Source organism: Thamnophis elegans, chromosome Z, assembly GCF_009769535.1.
Source record: "Thamnophis elegans isolate rThaEle1 chromosome Z, rThaEle1.pri, whole genome shotgun sequence".
Taxonomy (NCBI): Eukaryota; Metazoa; Chordata; class Lepidosauria; order Squamata; family Colubridae; genus Thamnophis; species Thamnophis elegans.
The window spans coordinates 104,454,190-104,472,211 of NC_045558.1; the positions used below are offsets into that span (position 1 = coordinate 104,454,190).

Consider the following 18,022-nt stretch of genomic DNA (forward strand, 5'->3'; position numbering starts at 1 on the left):
TTTTAATTGTTTTTAAAGGGATGGTCTCATAATTGTTTCCCTTCCTCTGATGTCCATCTCATGTTCAGGAACAAAAGTGAACAGATGGCTTCTCAGCCAGCAAATAGAAGCTACTAACCAAGGGGATAAAGCAGGCTATATCTTGAGGAGGGGGTGGGAAAGGATTATAACAGCAGGAGTTAAAGGCAGCAACATCACTCAAAAGACTCTATGGCTTAAAGATTAAGTTCCCATACCTGTTGCTCCAGACACTAGAGAGCCACAGCAAATTTCTTCCCTAAAATTATTGTTTGGATTCTCATTTATAAAACCTGCAGATGAATATCCTCTGGCTACTTTTGAAATAGACAGATTGCATTTGATATCCCAATTTATTTGGTTTATTTACATAGTGCCATCATGTCAGTTGATATGTCTAACTGGCACTGATCATTAAAATGGAGGGTTATTTGGGTATTTAACTATATCAATCTTATTAATAACTGATGTGTAGGTGGCTTCTTAAAATGTTCTATTTCGGGAAATGCTTTCAAGTTTGGCTGCTCTGACAAGGAACTCCTGAAACTTATTAGGCTGGTGCTAGCATATGCAATATTTGGGCTAATGATAAGGTTCCAGGGTTACCCAAGATCTATAAACCATTTAATATTTTTTCAAAGGCTTCAAATGTTTATTTCTCACAATGTTCCAAACACGCAACATTTTTAAAATGTGAGGAAATTTTAGAGTAAGGTTTTGAGCTGCTTCAATGATAGAAACCCTGTGGCTGGATGGCTCATTAGGTGGCACTCTTCCAAATTCTTTTCCCAAATTGAAGCTGTTCCTGCACATTAGAGTCATTGTTTTAAAATTCACTGTATCTGTGACTCATTGCAAGCTAAATACACAGGCAACCCTGACATGTCATACTATAGAGATTTTTTTCTCAGTTTAGAAAGGCTAATCTGCCCATTTCTGTTGTCTCTTTTGGTGGAAAAAAATATCCTAAAATAGCCAGGCTTTCCCGGGTGGCCAGGTGAAAACAACTGATAACACATTTTGCTGTTTAGATTGTTAGTGAGAACAAGATTTCATACTCAATAGAATTTGTTTGTATATTTTAAAATCAAATAATGTTTGATGTCTATTATACTACAGTAATCAGAATTTGACAGAATTTAATGCACAGATGGTAAATCTGTGACTCTCCCATGTAGTTAAACTTAATTCTGCTGTATCTTACACCACTGGAAATACTGAGCTTGACTGCTGGGAGTTGGATTTCCCCAACTTCTGAAAAGCTACAGGTGGCTGAATTTTGATTTACCAGATGACTGAATTTGAAGCTTGCTGAAACAATGTAAAAATAAGTAATTCAAATCTTAAAATACAAGATATTCTTCTGCCATAAAACCTTCAGCTGAACATTTCCAGACAGAGCAAGTTTGGAAAGCTTGAGTATATTTATTTTATGTGAGGTTTTCTGATGATCTGGACAGATCAAAAGGAAGCTCATTTCTAAGAAGATATGGGGGCATGTTAAAGCATAGTCCTTTACTTCTCTTGAGAAAGCCCCGGTTTTGATTTCTAGTGAAGTTGTGATGGCAGCTTACAGCTTCACAGTCCTGAAATTTTGTGCAGGCTTAAGAGCACCTTTTTTATGTGTATTAGTCTTAAGTATGCCTAAAGCTATCTGGAGGAGACAGATGCACATTAAGGATTATTGTACTGGGAAATCCACTCCAAACAGGGATGGCCAAAGAGATTGGCCTCGCATAGAAAACCCTCAACTACGTTAATTTCAAGTGGATTCATTTCCTATTTATTAACTTGTTATCACCACTGGAAAATCACTTCATGTAGTCCTAGAAATAAAGCCAGGTCAACAGAAAGTGAGACAGAAAGATGAATAAGATTAGCTTGTTAATTTTTTGTGTACTACTTTTATATTATTTGGATGAAAGGTCCTTCTCTAAGTTAAATTTAGAGAGACACTGTAGCACTGAATGTAGAATATGTTTTCCTACAGGATGTTCCCTTCCCCCCCCCCCCCAAACCTTAGGGAAGAAAAGTTAGAGAAGAAAAATCTAGATCTGACCTAGATAAACTGAATCAGGGTTAATTATTATGGCAGGTTACACTCAACCAGTGCCCAAATACAGCATTAGGCCACTTCCTATGCTCTTAAGCTCAGTCTTTCAAATTCCTGACAGAAGACAGGCAGTTCATGTAGTGGTTAAGACAACAGGCTAGAAACCACCATTGGCATAAAAGCCGGCTGAGTGACTTTGGGCCAGTCACTCTTTCTCAGATTAACTTACTTTATAGGGCTGTTGTTGGGAAAAATAAGAGGAGGAAGGAATATTGGGTATGTTCTCTGCCTTGAGTTATTTATAAAAAAGTAATAAAGGTGGGATAAAAATATAAAGAAAAGCTGTTTCACATTCATTTGAAATGCCACTTTCTTTCTAGGCAGTTCCAATGCCCGAATGTCTGCCTCATAACATCTTCTACTATTATTTTGTGTTATATGTATATCATCTCAGGATTAGATCATCTTGATACTGTAGTTCATGCCAACCATTCCCAGCTTCCAGCCTTGGGAACCGCAAGCCTCAAAATTCCAAGTCAACACTGCAGCTTGGAAGGTACCAAACCAGAGAAAAATAAACTTTACTAAATTTAGGCAAGATCACACCACCAATCCAAACCTCACTAATTGAACAGTCATTGAATGATTTTGGAATCTGGATTCTTAAATGATATTTTTAACCAGCTTTATAGGATCATTCACTTCATCTGTGACAAGTAGCACAGGACATCAAAAAACTGAACATATGAAGAAAGTATTATGATATATGCAAGGATACTGGTGTGAGAAGGTAACTTTGCTTTCATAGGACAAGATATATTATTTCTTCCATACCGTTTTGTTTAAAAAGCAAACACAGATAAAACCCTGGGTTTTAAAAAGTAATGTAAGTCCAGAGTTACATGTATAGAAGCATCAACCTCCTGGTGAATATAAACCAAATCAAACAAAATTTCACAGGCTATCCAATGACCACATTATTACATCATGCTGTGCTATCAAACTGGCAGATATTCTGGCTAGAACAAGCTAAGGTAGTTCTCAATTTACACCTATTTGTTTAACGTCTGGTCCAAGTTATGATAGCTTTTAAAAAAGTGACACAATTGGTCCCCACACTTACGACTGTCACAGCATTTTATGGTCACATGATCAAAATTTGGTTGTTTGGCACCTGGCATTAATTTACAATGGCTGCCATGTGCAGGATCACATGGTCTAATTTATAAACTTCCCAGATGACTTACAACAAGTATAATTAATGGGAGAAGCCAAATTCTCTTAACTGACATTTTTAAAAAATCATAAAATCGAATATGACTCACAGCAATCACATCACTTAATAATGGAGGTTCCAGTACCAATTCACAAATTGATGTCGAGGCCTATCTGTATATTGCATTTTGTTCAGATTATACTTGAAGACAGGGATTCTCAATCTTTTTTGTTTGTTTGTGGGCTCCTAAACCTTATTTAATTCTGTGATGGTACTTTATAATCAACAATGCTTATTAATCCAAAGTGTGTCATATAAAGACCATGCCCCACTAGAAAAACAACATGGCTCCTGAAGTGAGGAGGCATATAGCTCATGTTAAGAATCACTGCTCTAAGATATGGATGGCCAACCTGCAATCAGTTAGCTCCTGGCAACTATTACACTTTCTTTAATGAAAGCATTGGCCTAATTTCAAAAGCTTTCTGAAACTAATGATTCTAATTTTTGCCCTTTTTTTACAGTTCACTATGTAGAAGAAGAATGAGACAGAGTAGGGGAGAGAGAGGGGAGAGAGAGAGAGACAGACAGAGAAGAGGTTCAGAGAGGAAAAACAGGATACCTGGAAAAGAGAATTAATGCCTTCATCTACTTCTGGCTCTGGTCCCCTCATGTATCCTTCAGTCCTGCCAACCATTGGAATGCATTCCTTAACTGATTGTACCCTGAACAAAAAAAGAAAAAAGATCCCTGCGCTAGGATGGCAGAAACTGTTTGGGCTCTACTAATAGAATGATGTACTGTACAATTCTGCAAGAATTTAATGCAGACTTTTCCTACTGCCATACTATTATCCTGGCAGATGAGACCATGCCAGCATAATACATAGTGGGTTCTGTTATAAAGTATTATTTCAGTTCTTATGAAAGAAAACCTTTTAAGCTTTTTTTTTGGGGGGGGGGTCAGAGGTGGAGGAGTAGAGGTCAATGTAACTGCTTTTAATTTTTTAGGAGAGTAAATGATAAAATCGTTTGGTGTATGAAAAAGTAACTAAGGGGACATATGCTAGTCACAGGAGTGGGGGCACTGAAGCAGTGAAAACAGAAAAAGAAATTGGAGGTGGAAATTAGACATATAGAAAGGACCAAAGTACCACATAGTCCTAAACAGCTTGTTACCATTCTCCCATTAAGAATGTGGTTCAGAAATCTACACTGATTGTATTGTAATGCTGAAAGGGCATATCCTTATTTTTACTTGTGTTTTAGCAGATTCAAGTTGAATCTTCTTCTGACCATTGATTGACATGTCCTCCAAACAGAATACCCTGCAACTCCCATCAACATCCTGGCACTGCTCCATGGATTGCTCCATTTTCTACTCTATATGGCAAATTCCATTTTTAAAACACCCCACTATGATATAAAGGGAGAAAAAAATCCACATGGAATAATACATCTAAGGTATGGCCTCTTCTTAATATAATATTCTAGATATCAGTGTTTCCAGGATTTCAGTAACCATGACATTTTGCAAAATCTTTTGTGGAAATGCCAATATCTTGCAAGTTGCAAGAGTCCATAGTTTTGTGAAATTTCAATCATGTAAGATTTAATTTTAAATCAAAGTTGTGGACTTATACATGGCGTTTATCAAAATAGCATACATCTTATCATCTCCAGACACTGTGTCATGATTTATTATATAATCTAGATAGATCTTTTCTCCTTTAAGTACTATCTTTCTATTAGAATAGGTTGTTTTTATTTTTTAAAAATAATTTATCCTCTCCTTATACTTAATTTGAAGTGACACCATCCACAGTATCATGTCAAAATTTTGCTATTTCTTTCTGCTTTGTGCTTGGCTCAAGTTTTAAAATTGATGAAGAGAACTGTAGAAACTGAATTATCCATTATCATGCAATTTGCTCTGGTACACTTATAACAACCCCCATTTTATTTGTTAACCAGGAGGTAATAGCAACATTATCCATAAGAGGAGAAAAAGGAAGATGCTTATTCTTATATTGTGTGCTGGCTGGAGAGTACAGTACAAGCTTAGCATGCCTACTCAGAAGCAGATTGTATAGAATCTTGTTCGGACTTCCTTTTTTTCTGTTCTCAGAACTCCCACCTAAACTTTTCCTCATCCTGGAGAATAGACATGTTTTTCTTGCCAGAGAACTGAAGTGATTTCTTACAGAGGGCTTTAGAAATTGGGACAATGGCTCCAGGTTGCTCACTCTTGACTTAAATAATTAGCCATTGTGGTGTAATGATTGGGTTTTGATAGAGTTACTCTACTGTAATATGGAATTCCTTGGCAGGCTTCAGGCAAGAACAAGGGTCCATCTGCCTAGCTTTTTCTTACCATGGTGTCCAATCTAATTACCAATATCCTATGACACTTTAGAAGCAAAGCATAAATGAATAGCTATCTTCTCACTAAAATATCCCAGCAACTGGTATCCAAATGCATACTTGAACACACCCACCCACAGAGAGAGGGGGGGAGGGAGGGAGGACAGGGACTGTTTGTATATATATGCATGCATGCATCAACTGGTCCTCTTTTAAAGCTGTTTCAGCAGCCAATGTATGATATTTATGCTAGTCTATAATCATAAAAAAGATTGTTTGACTGCTTACAATAGCAAATTTCACCAATTAATTAAAAGAACATAATAGGTCTGTTCATCAAAAAGAAAATCAAATTCTATAGTCAAGTAATACTTTTATTAGGACCAACCAAAATGGTATAGAAGAATGTAGCGTGTAGTTAGACCTTACTTACCAAATTCCTTGTTTAGTGATTATTTGAATCTGTAATACTAAAAATAAATATTTCTCGCATTTATAAATCCTCGTATTTATGAGTATCACAAGTTGCACAGTGACATGATTGCTATTTGGGCGCTTTGCAATTGTTGCTCATTTATAATTGACGTAACATCATGTGACCACGTGATTGCCATTTGTATGTTTCACCAATAAGGTTAACAGAAAAAGGGGAAATAAAATCGTAAATTGCAGTCATGTAATGTTTCTGTTAGCAACCACAATTACTGCTTAGTAATTGTGCCCTGAGCAACAAAATTGCCCGTCCAAATTGGGGTTGTTAAGCACAGACTACTTATATTTGGGTTCAAGGTTTCCAGCAATTAAATATTGCAAAAAGTTAAAAATTGGAGGAAAAACAAGGACGTCCAAAAGCAGGCCCAATCTAAAGCTATGAGACCTACAAATTTAGTTTCAAGATGGGAGCTGTAAACAATGCATTTCTTTGTGATAGGTGAACATAATATGAAGTTTCATCTAGAACTCAAAAACAAAAGTACTAGTGACTCTTCTTATGCCAGGAATGAAATTACAAAAGTAGTAAGTGTCCATTTTATCCTGGATTCCATTCCACCTTCACTGAATGTCCCAGGTAGGTACAGGAGTATTATCTCCTTATATTTTCTGTACATTGTGCATCCATTCACATTTATGCATCAAATAAATGTCTTCCTTCCTTGCCTTTTTTTTTTGAACCAAGAAAGACCAAACTTCTTGGAGGAATTCTTTCAGCTTCTTGTCATTACCCTTACACTTCAACCTAAATTTTAATTAGAAATGAAAATACATGCATTTAGCACACCCCCAAATGATCACTAGATTGGCTACAATGCTACATATAGCAATTTTCTTCTGTCAAGTGTGTTTGTTTTTCATTTTAATTGGATCTCAAATATGGTAGGCCTTGACTTATAACCATAATTGAGCCCAAAATGTCCATTACTATGCAAGACAGTTCTTCCCCTTTACGACCTTTCTTGCCACAATTGTTAAGTGAATTACTGCACATTAACTTTGTAACATGATTGTTAATTGGCTTCCCTCTTGATTTTGCTCGTGAGAAGGTTGCAAAAGATGATCACATGACCACAGGACACTGCATCCTGTCATGAATTTATCAGTTGCCATGTGTCTGAATTTTAATCACATGCCCATGGGGATGCTGCAATGGTCGTAAATTTGAAAAATAGTCATAAATTCCTTTTTTAGTGCCAAACATTAACTTCAAAGAGTCACTAAATGAATGGTTCGAAGTCAAGGCCTCCCTATGTAGCAAAGAGCAAGTTTCTCTTTTGGTATGAAATTAATGCTAGTTTACGATTTTAATAGGCCTTTACATAGTTTCAATTTATAAGCCAGTCCTGACAGCAGTGGGGTACTGATAAAAAAAGGATTAAGTAATCCCATTTTTAATGAGCAAGATGTTGCATTAGGAATAGCGAGATATCAGTTCAAATCCATCCTCAGCTTTAGGCCATCCATTAGCTACATTCACACAACATATTTAACTAGGTTCATTAAGACCTAGTAGTGCACCTACATTATATCCTTTTTTTGTGGCTCAATTCAACATATTGTACAACTGTACTCAATTGGATTACATCTGAATGGCTGAATTGACCAATATAAGCGTGTTATATAAATTCTCACTTTGACACCATAAGCCAGTTGTGGGAAGGGGAGAAAACACTACTATGTACACCACTTTGAGTTCCTGGAGAAAGATGGATATACATTTAATAAAAATGAATAAATAGGAAGAGCTATTCCCTTTCAAATTCTAACTTCGTTTATATACTGAATAAACTCCTACTTTGCTTGATAATAGTTGATAATATTCCTTCCATCCATACTGCACTATCCACATTCCCCCGCCCACTGAGTAGGAATTCATTTGGTTGATGCTAGGACTGCATTTCCTGGAGATACGTCCTTTCATTCCTTGTTGATACCTGTGAGAGTAACAGAATTTGTCCATGATTCACAGATAGGTTATGGCATGGTAATCTGTTTTTTTATTAGTTCAGGATTGCTTGTGGTCCCAATATCAATGAAGTTTGCAGCATTTGGATTGCAGCATTTGAATCAAGCCACATACTGTATGTCCAGTACATAGTTCATGCACAATTGTGCATTTGTACTCCAGAAATCCAGCGGATTGCCAGTTTGAATTTAAAAGTTTCCCTCTGCCAGGTATAATCTTTCCCCTAGTCATAATAAACAATAGCTTCAAGTCTCCCATTTACTTAGGATTGTCTCCCCTTTTGGGCTGATATACTTGTGGAATTCAATGCCAAAAATGACATAAGGATGGGCAGCATCTTAGATGACTTGAAAAGGCATGTAAAACATTTGTAACTAGAATCATCATATGCAGCAGCAATGTACATTTATACATTTGGATGGTGGAGCCACATAACAGTGCAAATAATACTTCATCCATGACCATAACTGGGACTAGAATTTCTGGGCTAAGTGAGTCATGCTCAATTTTATGACCCTTTTGCCACCATTGTTAAGAGAATCACTGTAGCTGCTAAGTGAATCATTTGGTCATTAAGCAAATCTGGCTTCCCCCATTGACCCGGCTTATTGGAAGCCGGTTGAGAAGTCACAAATGGCAATCACAGAACCTGGGTTGCTGCAACATCATAAATGCATGCTGGTTGCCAAGCACCCAAATTTTGATCACATGACTGTGAGAATGCTGCAAAGGTAATAAATGTGAGGACTGATCGTAAGCCACTTTTTTCGGTGCCATTGTAACTTCGAATGGCTGCTAAATGAATGGCTGTAAGTCGAGGATTGGTATTACCTATATGCTTTATTTGGTAGCAGCCTGTAGACCAGGGATGTCAAACTCAATTTCATTGAGAGCCGTATCAGGATTGTGTTTGATCTCAGCAGGCCGGGGGGAGGGAGCGTGGGGCACGACCATAGTGGGCGTGACACAGAACTCTTCTCAGGGGCACGTGTGGCGGCCTAGGTCTAAGGCAGAACTTCCCTGAGATCCTCCCTCATTAAAATCTCCTTCGTTTTCTTCTTTTTCCTTCCCTCTTCATTCTCTTTTCTTCTTCCTTCCTCTCTTTCCTTCTGTTTCCTTCCTTGCTCTCTTCCCATCTTCCCTTCTTTTTTCTTTGTCTTTCCTCTTTCCCTTCTCCTTTTCTGTCCCTTCTTGGATGCTCAAATGCAAAAGGGGAGACGTTTCTCCTTTTGTTTTGTTTTCAGTTTGTTTTGATAGTCCTCTGCCAGCAAAAATGTGCAGCCCACTCAAGCTCCATTTTCACTAGTGGCACCAGGGGCCGGTCCTTTGCTGTTTCCAGGCCAGCCTCACAGGCAAGATCTAAGAGCCCCATGGGGCAGATCCCCAGGCCTTGAGTTTGACACCCCAGCTCTAGATAATCACTATTGTAAACAAGGAGCTATGCATGATTTGTTCTGAATCAACTGCATTTTATTTTTTATATTCTTGTACAGCACTCTAAATTCTACCCCATGCAGATTGTCCAAATTAAGCTACATCTTGGATGAGATTACATAGTTCTGTGTACATTATATGCTGACCTTTGATTTAAAGTAAATGGCAAGTGAGGGAAAGGTGAAAGGGAGCAATAGTCAGTGAGTCCTCTTCCCCTAGGGTCTGTCCTTGTAACCTAGAATTGATGCTAAATGTTAGACAGTAGCTGGCAAATGGAGCATGAAAGGCTGCCACTCTTATTATAGGGCCAGCCTTTGATTTCACATATCACGATTCAGTTCCATGGGATTTGGGTCATATGTAATGGAGATTGGCAAGTACCCCTGGCAGCTTTACCCAGAATGAAAAGAAGGAAGTGTGCTTGAACACTGCTTTTTGCTCTGATACTTTGCTGTCATCTACAACAATCTGCCAGTTGACATGGTTGCATCACCCTCCCCAATGCTATTGAAACAAATAGAAAGACAGGATGCACACTGATTGAATATGTAAAAAGTAGAACCATTACTAACCTTGTCCTCAAATCACTCCCTCCTCCTTAGGCCCATATTTAGCTGCATGGCAGAAAGATTCTAACATCATCAAGTGTTTGGAGCAGCATAGAACAGAACAAAGAATATGCTAGCATATTCTAAGGGTTTGGGATCACATACTTTGTTTCTGAATAGACTTCTCCATGTAGCGAAGTCCATCCACAAACAGACCAACCTATATGTATATAAGGTTGACAGCCTTCCATCCCTCCAAAGTGGGTAAAATGTGGATCCAAATTATTGGGAGCAATATGCTGACACTGTAAATGGCTGAGGGAGAACTGTAAATAAGTCTATTTACAGTATATAAGTCTAAGTACTATTGCTACACAGCAAGAGTGGATCAAGGACCAGCATATTTGACAATCTAAGATAGTCTCGCCTAAGAGAAATGCTCATAGAACTATGAGATATAAAAATTAAAGACTACTAAATTGGTGGCCATCTATTTCCAGCTAAAAACCTCCAATGGGCAATGACAGGAGACCATCATTATTCAAGGTAGGCTGTTTCACTGCTTTAACAGCTTTAATCATTAGGAAATTCTTCCTAATACTCAGTCTGAACTCTTTAATTTCGGTCTGTTGGTCTCTTATTTTATTCTCAGTTTCAACAAAGAATTGGGCAATTTCTACCTGGATGTAAATGTCTTTCAAATATTTATAGACTGCTACCGTATCTTCCTTTAGTTTTCTTTTTTACAAGCTAGTATTTTGTAAAATTGTGATAGCACAAAACAAATCAAATATAACTTTTAATATAGGGTCTCTTCATATAATTTGGAAAAATTCTTTCCAACCTCCAATATTTCACATGCTTAACATCACAACCTTCCAGAGTCACTACAGGAAAGACAAATGTCATCAAGCAGCCTGGTGTTGGCAGTCCTCAATTTTCTACAGCAAGGGTCCCTAAAAGTTTTGTGCTATTTGAAACACTTGTCCATTCACAAAATGGCTGCAATAGAAGAATATAACCAGTTATAAAGCACTGATTTACAAGCATGTTACTTACCATCACTCTCTACCCACATCATGCAAAATGCTCCCACCTATGCCTGATTTTATTTTTTGTATACAAGGAGATATATCTCTAAGTAATGAATTACATTCAACCCTTAGAAAATCTAGAGATATTTTTGAAATTAACATGATACTGATGTTGGATAAGAATACTTTGCTTTGTAGTATGCCAACTTTCCCCCTTTTTAAAAAAATCTTACTTTAAAAATTGTATGTAATTTAATGTAAGTTATTGGAGCTGTGAATGGGTGCCAAGAAAGATGTATTCCGAAACTAAAGTTCATAATGGCCAGCTTTTATTATTCAAACATGTTGAACTACAACTGCTCAACCTTCTTGACTAATAGGCTCACATATGGAATCCATTTTTGTTCTGCATCCCCTGGAAACTTGAATGGATTTATTGTTCACAAAAGCTTGCATGTCAGATATGTCCCTTCTTCCATGACAGTCACAAAACAATAAACAACAAAATATCTTTCAAATATCCAATATTTGTGCCACCTCTAACTGAGAAACATTCGACTTTTTCAGGGTGCTTATACTGACAGGAGACAAGTTACCTTTGGCAGTGAAGTACTTAATTCATGCCCATTTCTAACTTGCAGAAAGTTAACTCCCAACTTCCAGATTCTTATCTCTAACTTATCTATATATATTGTCCAGATTGTGCTAACCTATGGCATGTTTTAATGATGGTGACATAGTGCCCTAGTTCACATAATTTCTGGATAAATAAATCACATTTTGATTTGTTAGTTACTAAAGTTTATGTGAATCCAATAACTGGATTCACATAATACGCTAGACTAGGCCAATATGATGTTGGATAATTGGTATTTCAGCATGTTTTGGGAACCCAATCATTATCTTAGTGTATTACATGAAATAGACCATCCACAATGATCCAGCATAGTTTATTTGGGCACTACATGTTGTACACATTTGTATTGCATTAACCTGGGTTTAAGGATTAACATAATTAGTACACCCGGTCTTGTATAAATCTTACCATAATAAAATTGAATCATGATTTACAAATTACAGTCACTCAGTTCATCACACTGAGCTGAAATCAAACAAACCTTATTATGGCCTCCTGCTTTGTATAAACCTGAGCAATCTCACCTTAGATTCCATCAAAAGTTATATCCCTGCATGTACTATTTTTGGATGGGAGTCCATTTTTCTCTCAATTCAATTGCCTTTTCCTGTGTAAAAGCAAAAGCCCACCCATCTCTGATTTACCTTGGCAAAATGGGTCTTACAGTGTCAAATGAAATCCAGTTCGATCTGGGAAATTATGTCTGGTATGCCTTTTATTCTTCCAATTTGTTTGGCTTGGGGTGGGATGTAGCTAATCGAAGAGTCCACGGGGGAAGGAGAGGGGGGAAACAGATTACAATGGTGCATGTTCCTTGATTTGTGTCAGTGACTTAATCCCACCACTACATAGAGAGGGGGGGAGGGAGAGGGAGAAGGAGAGAGAGGTGGATAGCTCCAACACAGTAGATGAAATGTGAGAAACTGAGATTTCACATCAAATGTGTTATTCTTATTACCAGCAGCCTGCTGCAAACTGGTCCATTTATATACCTTCCCTACTTCACTGTTTCATAAAAGCCATGCAAAAAATAGATGAAGAACTGTGTTTGTCTTCCCATTCTCCTTTGTAAAATCAAGTCTCTTCAGCATCTCTAAGTCTGATGGATTGTCAAACAAGAAAATGCTGTTTGAAGTCACCATCTCTTCCCTGCTTCTCCTATTCCTGGTTTTTGCACATAAAACAGAGAGGGGGGGGGGACATTGTTGAGATCCATGATGGCACTTTCAGTCATGACATTAGTACATTTTTTCTAAAATCACCTTTGTTGATATATAACCTACAAAGGCAATTCACTAATTCAGTTCTTAACTCAAGTGAAAGGCTAATCCCATCAAAAGTATCCCTGTTCCATTACCTCTAGGATAGAAGAGTTTTACATTTTCTCTTCAAAATTTAAATGTACAAACAAAACCCAATATAAACACTCTCCTAACAAGCTTTAATGAATTAAGGGGACATTTGTTTTAAGTGTTGAAAAATCAAGGCCTTACAAGAATAGGCATCAGTGAGGAGCAGGTGAAAAGGTCCTCTTTGCCTAGGAGATGTAGGCCTTTCCAAAATTAAGAAGTAAACCTATAACTTGGAGCTATTTCAGATAGAAGATGGAGATTTACACATCTGAAAGATCCTCCCTGCAAAAATCTCCCTTGCACAAACTTCCCCATCTAGAGAAGTGCACCAGAGAGAATCTGTGGTTTTAAAATGTCTTCTGGATAGGCTAGTTCCTTTCATACAGAGAACTGTACTTAATGAATGAACAGCAATCCTATATGAAAAAGGAATCTTCCCAATTTTCTTTATTTAGATATCTTGAATAGGTTTACTGTAGTTAGAAAATAAGTTTTTAGTCCCAATTGTTATTTTGTGAAAACTAGGCCCCAGAGCAGATCATTGGATCTTTCATGTTGATAATAACAACCATGTCCAAGGACCACCAGACTTCCCAGAATCCAGATGTCACAATAAATACTAGATTCAAAGGCCTACCTGTATTGGGGCTGTGCTGAAGTGGATCTTGCGATTAGGGGCAGCTTCATCCTCTTCTGACAGCCCAGGGATCTCGACACAGCTAGATTCCGGTGCATACAGTCCATCACCATCCTCGTCTTCATCCAGCCCACTCCCTCCCGAATCCTCCCCCAGTCCACTGTAGGCACTAATGTCCACCAGGTCAGCCTCAGAGAAGTCCTCCTTCTTAGACTCATCACCCAGGTCATTCTCCTCTGGTCCCTCAGCCTTGGCCACTTCCTCACAGTAAGTGTCTGCCAATGGGCCTGGAGTTTCTAGGTATCTTTCACCCCCCAGCTGGCCATTTTCCAAGGCCGCATGCACTGTGACCTCAGCCTGAATCACCTCTGCCCTGAGAGGGTCAGAACCCTTAGAGGCCTTGCTGTTCTCATCTGCCACTGCTGCTGCTGCCACTGCCACCTCAGCTGCCTCAAACTCCTGTTCAGAGTCTCCACTCTCTTCCACTTCCACAGGCTTGATCTTGCGCACTTCTTGGACCTTCTGAGGACGTAGCCCCATGTTAGAGTCTTTATCTCCTGGCTTTGCTGCTACTGACCCCCCGGGCACCAGCTTGTTTTGGGCTTTGTCAGTTTCAGGCAACCTTGCTCTCACTTGGGGCGCAGCCCCATCACTATTCCTGTTTTCCACCTTGGCACCTCCTTCTGGAGCCTGGAGGAAAACCCTGGACCTTTTGCTAACAATTTTGGAGTTGAGAGGCCCAACTTTGCCAGGGGCTTTATGGAGGTTATTCCTCAGGTCAGCTTTCTCAAAGACAGCACTGAGTTGGCTTACAGTGGGAGACACAGCCTCTGTGTCTAGTTTGTCCAGGGATTCTGTGCTGCCGTTGAACCTCACCACCACATCCAACTTCCGGTCTTGGAAGCCAGCTCTCTCTTTCCTCAGAAGCAGTTTGTTGGTGGTCTCCTTCTCCTGGAGACTTCTCTCGAAGATCTTCCGTGTCTCCTGGAGCTTGGACAATGGCTTATCTGTTTTGGAGTCAAACCGGCTCACCCTCTCGGATACGCTGGTGCCCAGTTTCAGCAATGCACTATGGTCTACATTCTCGTTCAGGCTGCTGGCCCGGGGCAAGGACAACCGGACCGGCTTCTCCTTCATCTTGGCCAGATCAACTGCTCCCTCCCCTGGTGGCGGCGCAGTGCCCATTTGCAGGAACATATTTTTGATCCGATGGACATTGGACCCATATTTCTTGTTCCTGGCTTTCTTGGCCTCCTCACTGTCAGCTTGGCCCAAGGCATCCTTGGAGGCTTTCAGAGCTTGGATGCCAGCTTCGTAGGCATTCCGGTGAGGCGAGGCACTCCTCAGGCTGCCTCCAGCCCCATTGCCACCGGTGGTGGTGCTGCCCCCACTGCTGCTGCTGCTGCCGCTGCCGCCAGGAGTATTATGGGACTCAGTCTTCATCATGGTTCACCAAATCTTCTGGTGTCGCTGACACCACATAGCCTCAGGCTTCCTCCTCCCCCCCGGGCCACGCTGCCTCCTCTTCCTCCTTCACCTCCAGCAGCCGCAATAGAATCACATCGCGAGAACCCGAAAGGGGCAAGGCAGCACGGCACGCCGCTTCTCCTCTACCAGGCGGCGCTCATTGTGTGTCAAGGAAAAAAATGTGGTCAACCGGCGGCGGGGGCGGCGGGGAGAACCGAATCCAAGGAGCTTCTGACACACGGCGGTGGCAGCGGGAAGGCAGGTCCTCCGAAGGGTCTGGATTAGCTGAGGCCCATTGCAGCCGGCTCGTCGGATGTGTTACACCTCCCCTTCATCCCACTCCCTCCTCCGCCTCCTCCTCCTCTTCCTCTCCCTCCTTGTCGCTTTCGCTCGCTCGCTTTTTGCAGCGCGATGACGGAGACCAAACCCTTCTGCAAACGCCACAGCCTGTCGCTCCTTAAAAAAAAAAAAGTGGAGGGTGGGGGGAGAGCAGAAGGGGGAAATGAAGAGAAAGAGGAGGAAAAAAAACCCCTCTGGGTCTTAAAGTGATCACACTCCTTGCACCTCCCTCGTTTTCTGCTATGGCAGGAAAGGAAGCCAAAAAAAAAAAAAAAGGGCAGCGACGCGTTCTTCCTCTCTTTTTCTCCGCCCCCCCAACCCCCCGTTGCTTTCTCTTTACCGAATAAGCGAAAATGAGTCCATCAATCCAATTGTTAAGAGGAAGGAAGAGACGCGGTGGGGAGGGAACCTCGGCTAACGCCAGCTTTTGGATTTACCTCGCCGATGAATAATTAAAAAATAATAATAATCATGACAATGTAATCCAATCCCTTCCGCGTGTCGTCTGTTTCACGCCTTACTGGCGTTGTGGGGGGGGGGGGAGCGGTTTAAGCCCTCGTGTCTACGCACACATATGCACCCACCTCACGTGTCCTTGCTCCAAAATTGGATTAGCCGTGGACGCCTCTTCCCAGACATTGGCCCACCCTGATATTTTCCAGCTCTTTGGGGGCAGTGTTGTGTCCGAATCGCGGGTGGTGACACTGATGCTGTTGGGGGATTCACCTCCATTTTAAGGCTGAGTTGTCTTATTGAATCTGTAGAAAGGGGACACTATCTAACCCTTCCACAGGGAGTGTCTAACCCTTGGCCCATGGGGCTCATGCAGCCTTGGACAGCTAATAATGTGGCCCCACGAGATCAGAAATTTATTATGATGTGATTTGCATATGTTAACTATGTTATATATTTGGCACAAGACAATTCCTCTTCACCCAATGTGGCCTACGGAAGCCAAAAGGTTGAACACCCAAAAAGTCCACAAAGATTGTTTATATTCATACAGTCCTTTTAATCTGGATAGACATGAATAATCCATTTGCTGGGTCCCACAATACACTTAAGTTGTGCAAAGCAGCTGCCAACATGTTAACTGAACATAGCCAAAACCTCTGCCCAACACAATGAATTTATTTGGGCCTATGAAAAAAAGAAGTACATAAATAACCACTACTATTTTCTAGTAAAATCTTTTTTGACTCTTATAAAGGCATTGCAACCATGTCTGTGTATTTTACTAGCATCTTTGTCTTGGCCAAATGTAATTGTTTATGCTCTCTTTACACTATTACAAAGTGTGCTTGGATAAATAACCGATTTTGTTGTATTTAAGTACAATGACAATAAAGATTATACTTAAATACAGAGCATTTAAGTATTGTAAGTGAGCTTACAAATGGAATATATGGGGAGTGGGGGTGGAGTGGAAAGTGTTTTATGACTATGCTTATAGAAAAAAAAATCCAGTCAGTATATTTAACTCCAATGAGAAGGTCCTAAGTTTATAAAACAGGAAAGGCCTGAACATTGATGCTACTGCTGAATATGGGCACACAGAATGAATATCACCTACCTCAACAATACTTTCTGCATTGAGAACTCCAGAAAGTAAATTACAAATCTTTTCCTGGTGTCATTGTTAGTCTGTATGCATAAACTAGCATTTGCTCAATTCCTTCATTTGATAAAAGAAAATGTACAGTAGGATGGTCTGATAATCCTTAGCAGTTATTCAAAATATTATTGTTAATGAAGCTATAAATTAGAATTTTCCATATTAAAATATGAAGCAAAAGCATTCAGTACAATTTCCTGTGCTTTCAGGAATAATTATGATTGATAGTGAAATGAACATGTTCTGAATTAGGAATAAAAACAGAATCAGGCCAAGAGATTATCTAGGTTCCAACCTGTCAAGAGTGACTGGCAATGGGATTCCTAAAAGGTTTTTTTTCAACTAGAGGTGCTGATTTTGTCATACGTAGTGCATAACTGACATGATGCATCCACCCTTGTACTGATTTAACCTTAATGTAAAGTGGGGTAGGGTGAGGCATATGTAAGTGAGTGCTTAGAACAATACATTTAGCCAGCTGTCAAGTGTTTGACCTACAAGACTGATATGGAGAAGTGAATATGATGAAGCAAGCTGTGCACCCCAAGTGAACCTGTTTAGTTCAAACTCACATCTTAATGTGTGACCTACTAGTCAGGCTAACCATGAATCTAGTACACTTCTGAAAGAGTGCTAAATTCATGTAAAAATAGTGTAAGAGGGTACAGTAAAAAATGGAGCCCCAAATGAAGCAGGAGGCAATGATAATGAACAAGCTCTGTTCTCAACTAGTGTTGCTGGTAGTGAGTTCAATTCTGACTTCATTGCTAGCAGCATCCGGGGAGAAAAACCCCATTAGGTGGCTAGGTGGCACACAGAATAGTGGCTGACCTGCACGTAGTAATTAC

General features: G+C 39.8%; 1 protein-coding gene across 4 annotated transcripts in view; it reads right to left on the reverse strand.

Annotated features, from left to right (window-relative positions):
• The window catches only part of PPP1R9B (protein phosphatase 1 regulatory subunit 9B), an 85,831-nt gene extending 70,033 nt beyond the window's left edge, over window positions 1-15,798 (reverse strand). For all 4 annotated transcript variants that reach the window (XR_004256841.1, XR_004256840.1, XM_032235148.1 and 1 more), the window contains exon 1: window positions 13,754-15,798. Coding sequence is in view for 2 of the 4 variants with exons in the window: in XM_032235148.1 (XP_032091039.1) it covers window positions 13,754-15,199 (1,446 nt within the window). In the remaining 2 variants the exon portion in view is untranslated. The remainder of the gene's footprint in view (window positions 1-13,753) is intronic.
• Between the last annotated feature and the right edge of the window lie 2,224 nt (window positions 15,799-18,022).